At 44.0% G+C, this 12442-nt stretch overlaps 1 protein-coding gene across 2 annotated transcripts in view; it reads right to left on the bottom strand.

Annotated features, from left to right (window-relative positions):
- PTCH1 (patched 1) overlaps window positions 1–10174 on the bottom strand; it is an 88736-nt gene extending 78562 nt beyond the window's left edge. Inside the window, exons 1-2 of one of the 2 annotated variants that reach the window (XM_034773778.1) lie at window positions 10048–10174; window positions 445–637 (exon numbers count right to left, since the gene is read on the bottom strand). In XM_034773778.1, the coding sequence (XP_034629669.1) occupies window positions 445–637; window positions 10048–10065 (211 nt within the window). In that variant the 5' untranslated portion in view covers window positions 10066–10174. Of the gene's footprint in view, window positions 1–444; window positions 638–2216; window positions 3130–10047 lie in introns of those variants that run through there. The other variant, XM_034773777.1, reaches the window with a different exon arrangement.
- Between the last annotated feature and the right edge of the window lie 2268 nt (window positions 10175–12442).

The following is a 12442-nucleotide window of genomic DNA, read 5'->3' as shown; positions in this document are numbered from 1 at the left end:
GGGGAGGGCTGCTCACCGGACAGACTTTCCTTTCATGCTATTACAGCTGGGGAGGGGGGGCCTCATCACCACAAAACAAATAAACCTAAAACAACACCCCCACCAGCACTGATCCCCCCTCCCTGCAGACAGACACACACGGAGGTGGTACATCCCCCAGTCTGTCCCTCCACCCAACACGCACGCTCCTTCTCAAAACCAGCTAGCAAAACACGATCCACCAGAACAGATTACAGCACACTCTTTGTAGGTTTCACCTGGCTTCCACCCAAACTACTAAGCAATCCACAATTCCCCTCGCTGTGAGGAAGGTGGGGAGGGGGGTTAGGTACCTACTGGTATATATCTGCATCAGTCAGTCCCTGAAAATGTAAGAAGTGGGGTGGGATGGAGGACAGAATGGGTAAAAGGAAGAAAGTCACAAGAATAATGATCAAGTCTTACCTTCTACCCAGAGCTCCTCCACGTTGGTTTCGAGATTAGCTGCCCTTAATCCTACAGCGAAAGCCCCAAATATAAGGAGGCCAACAACCAAAAACTTTCCGCAGTTTTTTTGAATGTAACAGCCCAGTTTAAATAATAGTCTCTGAAACTTCGCTCTTAGCCACAACGGTGCTTTTCTTCCAGTAGCCTTCCCCTGCAAGGCAAGAAAAGGTTAGCAGTTAAACTCCTGGAAAAAAACACACACCCTCAACGCACATACCTTTTGGGGACTGGAGGGCGACCAGAAGCAAAACAATTATTAATGCATAAAGGTAAATAGCCTCACAGTGTCCAATTGATTGGGAACAATAATATGACAGACTGTGCCATTAGAAAGACATCTCTGCTAAAGGTTTTACTCCATGACCCTGTTGAGCATCTCACATGCACGTACGCAGTTGTAGGGACAGATGTATATTTGCTGCTAATTCTCCTATTCATAAATCAATGCACAGTTTGGGGATTACATCACTGCTTGAGATCCGTAAAAATGATACAGACAGTGCATGCTCCCTGGTCTGAGTAACTGATCACAGCCTTCTTGTAATGAAGTCACCGCTATCAATTCAATTTGCAAAAATTCATTCATGCTAGCAAGATTTACAACACTAGGGGAGAAATAATCAATGCAGATGAATCGCAACAGGCATGCCAAGAAAAAAAAAATCCCTTTCCTGTTACATCTCTACAGGGCTGATCGGGGGCTGCTGGTGAGGGAACGCTACTGTGTAACAATTTGTTGCAGTGTCCCTGATTCCCAGCTCTCGGCATCAACTCTGTAGTAAATGCATGTTCCACGTGGTTAGCAATGCTGTAAGATCATAAGCTTAATAGTAATTCATTTCCATAGAGTTTGGAGACGCTGTGTGATCTGAATTAGGAAGTAGAGCAGCCATCTGTAAGCTACGACAATATTTGTGAACGGAAGAGGGCAGCCACATGGATTTTTCCCCCTTTCCCTTTACTGCAAAGCCTAAAAATCTGCTCCCTGGAATGAAACGATCTCTGAAGAAAGGCAATGGCTCGATGTTGTTTACTTTGAACATTTTTTCCCTTGCAAAAGTAACAAGCGGGATTTGTGCTTGCGTGTGTGTGCGTATGCCAGAGTCAAGTTTCCATAAAATTCCTACACGTGGAGCATTTTAATATTAAAAATAAAAGCAACGATCCCGGGGAACTCTTATCTGACTTGCACGGCAGATTTAAGGTGGCAATTTGTTTACAACTTTCATTTTTCCTCCAGCCGCTGGGGGTAAACATTACACACTTTCTCTACTACAGGATTTCTCTCTTAACGAAGTCGCCACTCCACACTTATTGGAAGACGTAACAAAGCAAAACTTCGGCCAAAAAAAAAAAAGGGGGAACCATTGAAACATTTTCCCTGTTACAGCCTGGTGTTACAGAAGTTGAACGACACTATAGCGGGATGGAGAGAAGCAAAGGAAAGAAAGAGGCAAGAGACTAGGGAGAGAGAGAGGAGAGTGACCCACAGGCAAAAAAACCGTGGAACTGTCCCGGGTAAGTTTAATGAGAGGAATCAAAAGCACAAACACACACCAGGGAAAGTGTGTACAAGACGGGAGGGAGGGAAAGGAGGGCACGGGACTCACAGGAGTTGTTCCCCCTTACTCGCAGCGTTTTATTGGGGGCTGTTTCATTTTCATCTCCCTTTTCCACCCCGGAGAAAGTACCCTCACCTCCCCCAAAAATCTGGAAAGAGATTAATGCACCTTTGAAATCTGCTCCAAGGCAAAAGCTGCATCGCAGTAGCTTGGCCGCTGCAGATACTCCAGATCCGGTGCCGCGGCGCGTCTGTTCCCTCCGGTCCTTCTCCGCCTTCTGCTACAGCTTCTCCCCGGCCGATCGAGGTCTCTGCAGCAGCCACCGCCACCAGCACCGCTGCTGCTCTCCGGCTCCGAAACGTTAACAGCCGAGGCCATGTTGCCGCCGCCGGGACGGGGCTGCTGCCTCTGCTGCTGCTGTTGTTTTGGCGACCCACGGGCTGGGTCCTCTGTGATTCCCCGCAGCGCGCTGCTGCTTTGGGGCGATCCAGGGGGACAGGAGGGTTGCTGGGCTGCTGGCGCTTCTTTCCGCAGGCTGCTGCTGACAGACCACCTCTTCATACCGCGTTTGCTGCTGCTCCTCTTGCTGCTCCGGGCGAGTCAGACCCTGCGCCTTCCATTGCAACATTTCGCGATGATCCGGAGCTTTCTGGCGCTACCGCTTCCCACATCCAGTGCGTCTGCGAGTGGAGTGAGTGATTTGCCTTCCCCCCTTCGTTCCTCCGGCTTTAACTTTCTACTGCTCCTTTTGCAGCTTAAAGAAACCAGCCTCCCCCTTCCCCCTCTTGTCTTCCTCTGTGAACGCAAAGCAAAGGAGGGCTGGAGCTTTTCTTGCTCTCAGTGGTGCTGCTGGTGTGGAGCGGCTGGCTGCTGCTCTGTCTCGACGCGCTGTACCATTCTGTCTCAGCGCAGAGCTGTCTCTGACTCCCGGGGCTTTTGGGACTCCAGCCTCTCTCTCTCTCTGTATGTGTGTGTGTGTCTCTCTCTCCCTCTGTGTGTGTGCAGCAGCAAGCAGCAGCTCCTTGATTCAATAGATGAGATGAAGAAGAAAAAAAGAACTCTCTCCATTTGGATAAAGAGGAGGAGGAGTGAAACGGGGGGGGGGAGAGAGAAAGAGAGAGGAGAGAGAAAAAGACTTGAAATCCCGCCCCTGGGGCTGTCAGATGGCTTGGGTTTCTGGGATTCGATTGGCTCAAGGAGGGCAGAAATTACTCAGCAAACATGACTATTATTAGCTGCTTAGCAACAGCTCACCAAAGTAGAGAGACCACCCAGGCAGGCAACCCTTGTGTGTGCATCTCCAGCTTCAGGGGGAGCCTTAAAGAGATCCAGCCTTCTTTGCATGCAATACTTCCATTAAGGAATGCCTTCCCCCTTTCTTCTTCCTTTTCTTTGCAAGAAAGCTTTTATTTTTGACGAGACGTTTTTAGACAAACACACACAGAGAATTTCCTTGCGATCAACATTCAAAAATACATTTTGCTTAAAAAAAAAAGTACTGCACGATTTCTGAAGTCCTTAAAAGAAAATCCTTTTAGAGGCACCTTGGCCTCAAGCTGCAACAAATACTGGGAGGTCCAAGTTGAATTCCCAGGCTTGCACAGATAATGACAGGGTGGTGGATACTGCGGTAGAAAGTGCCAGATTTCTCTTTTCTTTCTTAACTAAAGAGAAGACTTAGTTCCTTGCTAGAAAACAACCACTTACAATAAGAAAAAAACACCGAAAACGTAATACTTAAATAAGGGATTTTAAACTGTGCAGTAGCTAGCTTGCTTCAATTTAGTGTTCACTCTTTCACGGAAAGCTTAGGAAAGTCAATTTAATCCATTTTAAATGTAAAATTAATAAGATACAAAACCTGGCAACTGCTAAATACTTTTTTTACACTAAATGAATCGTTAGATTGTTTAATTTCTTGGCATCCGCTTTCCACGTTTCTGTTTATTTAAAATCAGCCATTCATTGATTTTTTAAAAAATGTTATATACGTTACATGTACAATGCCAACTCTACAGAATCTATAGGCTTCGATGTTGAATTCATCGAAAACAATTGTGTTGTCTTTTAATTGTTTATACTAATAAACCGCGATGTTTTAGCTAATGTCAGAGATTGGTTTCCATGTACTGGCAAGACAAAATTCTAGTATAGTGGTGGTATTGACTTTATTTCATGATGCATTTAAAGGATCAACTCCTCTTGAATTGCACAGATTCAGCGCTTGGTCTTTTCACTCTTCACTCACGCAGACTTCCTAGTCCCACTGAAGTTAGTGGGAGCTTTGCGTGTGTAAGGAGGACAAGATCGAGCCTTAAAGCACTTTCCCCTTGCAAGGGTACATTTAATTGTAGTTGGATAAACCACAAGCTGCTTTTGGTGGCCTCAAGTATGGAAGTAGCGGGAGTTTGTTGACTGTGAAATGAGGAGTGTTGCTTTAAGGTGCACACGGTGTGTGTTCATTGAAAAAACAACAATCCTACTTTGAAAGAAAGGGGGAGGGGCGAGGAGGCGGGCCCCGAGCTTTCACGTGACAGGCGGGCTCCGGGCGCGCGGGGCTGGGCTTTCAGTCACAGTACGGTGAGTATGGGGAGCTGCTGCTGTGTGCAGCCACAGTGCATAGAGCTGGCAGCGAATGCAAAAAGCAGGTACGAGGCTATGCTGTGACGGAGCCAGTCAGGTCCGGGGGGAGATCAGCCCTTTAAAGCTGGGGAGGGGAATCAGTGCTCACCCCCTAGTTTTGAGCTGCTGCACAGAGAAATGCCAGGCAAGCCATAGTACATTCCTAAAGGAGGTCTCCCCCTTTACGTTATCCAATACCATGCCGGGCTGACTACTACTGGCCAATAGCGAGGGGAAAGGAGACCTTTCCATTCAACTCTGCACAACATCGTGGGGATAGTCACGGGCTGCTGGCAGAGACAGACCCCATTGAGTTATGCGCACAGCTCGCACACCAGAGACAAGGGGGTTCTTCTGCGCAGTAGAGGTGATTCTTTAGCTGAGGGTTTCCGCTCTTGGGGGTCTGGCCTGGTGCACAGATGTTAACAGATGTCTGACAAGCTGGGCGCCCAAGTCCTCCTGCAAAATGCATGTTACATTTTGCAAAGAGGTGTTCACCAAGCACATGCCAGGCAGCTCTTGCTTGGGGACGGTATTTTAGACTGAGTACGAACCCGGGGGAGATCTAACTGGAAAACGCGCTAAATTTAACTGCCTGCGAGATACAAATAAAGGAAAGGGGGTAAAACACGTTTCGTGGAAAAAATACAAACAAGTGAACAAAGCAAAAGCAATTGAGCTAAATAAGATGGCAACAGAACTGGCTAGACACTTACTCAATTATAAAACCGAAAGCATGCGCAGTATAAGGAAAATCTGTTAGTCTAGTGAATATAGGTATTGCAGTAAAATTAAGTAATAGCATTTAGTTGACAGGGGATTCCAAGGTCCTAACAGTCATTTGGTGATATCACCAACATTTTGTTCTCAATTTTTACTAATCTATTGTTGGTGTAAGGTCTGGAGGTGCTGAGAACTTTTGAAAATCCGACCATGACTATATTATTGTACACACTAGATTATACATCGCCCAACTTCACGGGGGCAGGGGTACATAAACTAGAAACAACCCATTTCAGGTGGAAACGGATATATCCATTATATAGTTGATTATCTATTGCTCAGCAGTTACAGATTGAGAAAGTTAACTGTCCCCGTCTAATTAGAAATCAATAAATTGATGTATCAGTATAGCTACCATTCAGCCTGTGTAGTTTTGATGGGGAAGAAAAGTCCGGCATACAAGCGTTTTAGTTTAGTTTCTCTTTAAAGAATAACATTCAGCTGGTTTAGATACATCAAACCCTCAGGTTTTCTCCTGCTGCCTCCTGTTTGATAGGCTAACGTTTCAGGATTTCGCACAATAGCCCCATGCTCATAAATTCTTGCTCCTGGTTCCAAATCTCAATTTGGAGACCCAAATTTAACTAGCACTATCTTAATCTCCTCTCTCTCCCTGTGGTCTGTTTTTTCATACACAAGAGATGAATTACTGCTGGGATCTAATTGGCCTTGTTTCTGTAATGTTTTTTAAAAAAGGAAGAAGTGTCAGTGTAAAAGTCTGTCTCAACTTGGGTGGTCAGAGCAGTGGCTGCCCCCAATTTGCCTCATTGCTGATGCATGCGATAATGTTGTTCCTAATCAATCTGCCCTTATTTACATTTGTAAGCATTGTTGGCTTTAATATGCATGCCCTGTGCATGTAACTGCGGCTCGACACCAGTTTTTTTTTAACTTCCACAAATCACAAGGATCCCACAGATTTCATATAGAGCTGGCTTTATGGATGAAGGAAAGCCTGCTAAGATGTGTGTTGGGGAGGCACATCTAGTCTGAAATCCTTTACACCTTGCCTTCCCATATGCACGTTCACTCCAGACTTGTGTGGAAGAACCTCAGGACTTTGGATATATACGAATAACCTCCAGCTGGCCCTTCCTTTCTTACAATGCTCTACATTTTATATAATCTTCAATTCAAAGAACTGAATTTTCAATATAAGCCCTAAGATGTCAGAGCTTTACAATTTCCCAAATAAATTGTATATCAGATCTAATAGATGTTAGTAATGGGTAATAGATAATTCAATCGATTTTTTGTGAGTTTTTCCAGCTTTTCAACCTCTTTTGGGCCACACCATCAAGAACATTGCACTCCCTGTAGCATCCGGTTACACAGAAATGACACAAATAAAACACCTGCACTACAGATTGTTTGTTTGGATGTTATGAGACAGCGGAGCATTGGACTGCAGCAGAATAAAACCGACCTGTAATAAACTAAATTGCCTTTCGTTTTGTAGATTTTATTGGGTTTCGCCTCTCAGACACATAATCATGCTAGAGTATAGGTCTGTTTCTGGTCTGAAATCTCATATATTAGTGATAGGCTGGTTCTTGCAACGACTAAGGCTACGAAGGTAACATTTTACATCACCGAGCACATATATTAATTCATTTGATAAGCCTCCCTCTCCCTTTAAATAAACTCTTGTTTTTACAGCTTCCAGTTGAACATCTTCCCATTTGTTCTGACAGGCGAGTGGTTGAAACAGATGCAGTGTAAAGACATTCTGTAGGGAGACATTCTAAAAAGTGCCAGGGCTTGGGAAAGGACCAAGCAGCATGAATCAAACGCTGCTCTCCCCCACCCCCACCCTCATCCCCTCCTCAGGACTGTAAGAAAGGGAACTGCTCGAGCCAACTTGTCAAAACAATGCGGCTAATTACCCCTGATCTCCTTTAATGGAAAGCTGTTCCGCACGCCACAAAGGAGCAAATGAGGGATCTACAGCATAAACCCAGGAGCGCAGGCATTTCATCCGCAGAGAGCTGCGGAGAAATGTGCCACCAGAATCCCACAGACCTCTACATTCATCAAGATGCACAAGCAAGTTCAGCAGGGTGGGCGGCCCAAGCCCTCTGGGAGCTGGGAACCACACCAGCGGCAGTGGTAGCAACAGTCCCCTGGCTCTAAAGCCTGGAGGAAATCTCAGCTGTAGCAAACCTTGTCATCCTCTGAACCAGAGTCGTTTTCAGAACGGATTCTTCTCCTGGCAAAGTGTCCTGCCACTTGTGTGACTTTAATGTGCACAGAGGGGGGAAAGTTACACCGAACAGTTTGTAGCCATTCTGGACAGCATCGGGGCTCTGTAACTATATATCTCAAGCCTTGCATTTGGCAGAAGGCAGGCCATTCATTTTCATGATCTCTGCCATCGGGTCTTGCAGGAAAAAAACTGAGCTACACGATCCCTTTGACCCACTGCTGGAGCAACAAATTTATTAGAGATATAGGCGTGAGAAATGAAAAGGAAGTAAAACAATTCAGGCTCATTGTGTGTCTTTCTTTCATACTGCTAATCCGGTTTACACATCACGCCTACATGTCTCAATAGGGCTTTATACACTGTGGCAAAGGCAGAAGAAAATAAAAGGTGTGTGTGAGAGAGGAAGAGAGAGAGAGAGAAAAAAAAATAAAGATAAAACAGGGAAACCAAGACATTTTAATTCAGAGTGGGCTGCCTCGTCAGTTTTCCATCTACCGGCTCTTGAAAGCAAATAGATGTTTAAAGGACCTTCCCCCTAAATGCTGACTCCTGTTCAAATATATTGTCAGATTATAATCTAGCTACACAATGACTCTAATAGCCCTAACCAGAAATTAGATACACCTATCAGACTGGTGTTGAAATGATGTGAAAGACCCCCGATCTAGAATTGGTAAATGCTATTAGGCTAGAGGGTGGTAAATACCCACCTTAGCGCCAAACTTTATTTGTAATTATTCTGAAACACCGGACATTTTGCAGTCCATTTTCCAGAAATGGGGCCATGTTCTGCGGTGCATACTCAGGCAAAATCTTCTACCGATTCAATGTATTTAGAACATAGGTATATTATTGAATATACCATGTTATGTAAAATCTGCATATGTTGTGTGCAGTGGGGCAAAACATAAATAGTCCATTTTAATGCTATCTTTTATTATGTCAGTTACAAACTGGCACACATAGCCACAAGGGGTATGTGTTGTACTGGCTTCAGAGATTGGCTCCAGGGCTCCAATTTGCCTATTTCATTGGAGCTTAAGCTATCTTGTCATAGCCTTGTTGCCTTTTTCAGTGATATATTATATATACAAGACACATAACTGATCCCAACACTCTAATCATAGGGTCAATGAATCCCTATTGTATAGTCTTATTTTTCAGCAATTTATAAATTGGCTATGAAAATGTATTCTGAGCTGTAAGTCTAAAATACAAAATCTCATGGCTGTAAGTAGTTTAAAAGAATCTACTTTGCCTTCATTAAGTAAAAGAAATACAAAGAAACAGGGTCTTCTTTTGGTCACAGTTATGTTATCCAATAAATATTGGCTTCGTAGTTTACAATGCATGCTTGCATTCTGTGATGTAGGCTGTTTCAGTAACACAAAATAGGAAAATATGCAAGAGGCTGAGATTCAGAACGGACAGACTACGCCCCTACATGAATGACTTTCCGAAAGTGTTCTTACTAACTATCTTTACTTCAAAGGAGTAGCGAGGTTAATGCACAAAAAATGGCTAACTGAATTCCACAGACTAGATTTGACATCACAACCTCTCAAAAGGTTTGATGTGTGCTCCGAAATGTATCAAAGAGTAAAAAACCTGGAACGAGTCCACTAACAAGATATCTCACTTAAACTCCCCCAACACCTGCAAAAGAAATTTAATGTCCTTAACTTCGCCCTTTCTGCAGTCCCATTCTGCAGTCCTCGTCCAGTCAAGACTCCCATTGGCTTTCCCCTGAGCAAGGAGTACAGGATCTGGTCACATATGAGCTGCACTCACTAGGCACTACAGAGGGTGAGAGCTTCACGAGCTAGGATTTCCTTATTCTCGTATGTTTTAAACTAGACCTTTAATATCTGATCTGAGCCTATGACAAGACTGCAGAGACATATTAGTTTATAGGAAAGCTCTTTTATTCGAACGTGGTGCCAAGCAATTATCATAATCTTAGCAGGAAAATAATCTCTCTCTCTCTCTCGCTCCCTCGCCTGTATTCAGTATCCCAGAGGGGACTGATAAACGGAAGCCAGGGTGGCGACCCTTCCAAGCGTGAAAATGGGATCCGAGAGACCCCCCTCCACGTGAAATATCACTGATCAATTCCATTACCACCACCTGGCTCAGGGAGAGTAACGATTCGAGGGACCCTCCTATCTCGAGCATTATAACAGCCAGCCACATAGACTCCCCTGCCACAGAGCTGCCTTCCTCCTTTTACAGAAGCCAGGTTGCTCCCTCGATTCCCTTCCTCTTTCTGTTTCCCCTTCTAAGCAGACCCCATCACAGTCAGACTGGTGCCATCTGCCATGATCTGACTGCCGAGAAGTAGGCACTTTCTTTCTAATGTTTTTTACTGGAAAGATCAGCTTTGCTTACCATCTTCCCCCTTCTCATGTGGAGCACCTCGCTGGGAGTTGGTGATCTGACGAGTTTTTAAAATTTCATTCAGAGCAGAGGCAGACTTTGAGGTTACATCAATTTTTTCCTTCTTTCTTTCTTTTCCTTGCCCCCCTCCTTTTTTTTTTTTTTTTTTTTACAAAAGGAACTGAAAGTGTAAAAAAATAATCCTTCTAGGTTGCAGGCATTCTGCAGAGTGCTGGAAAGGCTCACAATTACATGCCTGTTTCTATTAAGCAGCTCCATCGTCCTCCATGTGGGTGGTCTGGCTCTCAATAGGCAGGACCTGTCAGGGTCACGTGATGAATCCGAAAACTTTACCCCTTTACAATAAACTCCAGGAAAGCAAAGTAAACTAAAGTAACGTGCTATCAGCAGAGCCCTCCTGGGTAAACAGGCAGCTCCCTGCTCCAGACCAGTTTAGCTCTCTGCGGCAAACTCAGGAGACGGTCACTTCCCATGTCTGAAATGGACAAAGAGGACACAGGATCCTCTCTCTCTGCTTTCCTTTTAGACCAGTTCAGATCTTACGGACCATAGAGATATTATTTAATCTTGTAACTAGCCCGAGTTAGTTTCCTCCTCATCCTCAGGGTTTCCAGTTGAGAAGGAGGTAAGATGTGAGAGGTGCCAGGTGTTGGAATGCAGTCCCCCTTGTTAAAATAAATACATGGTTTAATGTATATGAAGAGAAAAGGGAATGAGAGTTTTCCTCTGGTTAAATGTTTACCATTCCGCACTGCGCTGGGTTTAAAAATGTTTGGTCATGCAAGATTTATGCCAATCCTTGACATTTTTGCTAGGGGTCATTAGGAAGTTATGTCTCCAAGGTGGTAAAACAGCACAAAGTCAGATGGTTAACCGACGAGAAACATATCTGATTATTACTTTTATCAGAACAGAATACATCCAATGATATTTTAAAAAGTAAATTGTCTTGTCCATTCCCTATATGATATAAGCCCTGTAGATATTTACTGAGGATTTATAATGTTAAGATCTTGTGGTAGCTGTTAATATTAAAAATATGGAAGTTGTTCTAAGTATCTCTCCAGTGTTACAGAGTGTTGCAGAGAATGAATGCAGATCTCTCATTGAAGATGTTTAACCTTTGGTTATGACAGATGTAAGATCTGTTTATTTTGACCAGCCACCACATTATACATTTAATTTGCTCACAAGAGCAGCGTACTCATTACAAAATATGTACATAGATTGAAGTATTAAACATGGACACCCCAGACATATGAAACCTTCCTGGCCAACTGTCAAGATTTCTTTATACATATGTTAAAATAGAAAATGTGTTTAATACTTTTCATTGTGTTCAGTGATTGAATGAAATTTTTGAAGCTATAAATAATACTCTTCTAGTCCAGCAATCTACAAGCTCTATCACTCCTATTATAAAATGCCATTATTTTAGGTTAATTTGCATTTTAGGGTCACCCCATGTGTGTAGTATTAACTATTTTGGAATTATATACAACAAGCTGGTAGGGAATATCCCTGTATCAGAAAGAGTTAAATAACAGTTCTGTGCAGCTCATTTGAATAAAGCGAGACAGGTCACATAAATAATGAGCAACACAGACATTTTGCTCATGAAACAAATAATTTTTTTGTCACGAAAGAAGGCATCCACATTTATACTGTATTAGGGATCAAGAGGGGGGAAGGGCATGGAAGAAAAAGTCTAACAGCATTTTTAAAAGAGTAGATGAAAAATATACCACTAGCTACAGCCTTACCACAAGGATAAATAATGGAGTTAGATGACCAAAGCAGAAGACAACATGATGGTACATAAATTCACTGACTCAGATTATAAAGCCAGAAGGGACCATAGTTATCATCTAGACAGACCTCCTGTATAACACAGGCCATGACTTAATTCCTGTTTTAACTGGAGCATATTTTTTAGAAAATCTAAGCTTGGTTTTAAAATTTCCAGTGATGGAGAATCCACCACAACCCTTGTGTAAACATGTAGGCGTGGGTGGCCCTCCCTTGCTGTCAATCTCTGAGGGAGGCCATGCCTCTTGGCTGTCACGCCTCTGGAATAACAGTTTTAGACAAGGGGGAAGTTAGCAGTCTCGGGGCTCAATCCCTCCAGCAGAGTTGAGAAGTGAGTGGTCCAGGGGCCCAAGCCCTCAGACAGGGCAGGCACCAACAGTCTAAAGCCCAATCCTCAGGCAGGACAGAGCCAGGTATAGTCCGGGAACCAAGGCCCTCAGTCAGGATAGGGTATGAGCACACTCTAGGGCCCCAATCCTCAGGCAGGGAAGACCAGTGAATATTCCGGAGACCCCGGCCTGCACACAGGGCAGGGTACCAGCAGTCTAGGGCTCCAGCCCTCAGGCAGGACAGAGCA

This window comes from Trachemys scripta, chromosome 6 (genome assembly GCF_013100865.1).
Source record: "Trachemys scripta elegans isolate TJP31775 chromosome 6, CAS_Tse_1.0, whole genome shotgun sequence".
Lineage (NCBI taxonomy): Eukaryota > Metazoa > Chordata > Testudines > Emydidae > Trachemys > Trachemys scripta.
Note: the sequence above shows the minus strand (reverse complement) of the source record. Positions and strands in the feature narration are given on the sequence as shown.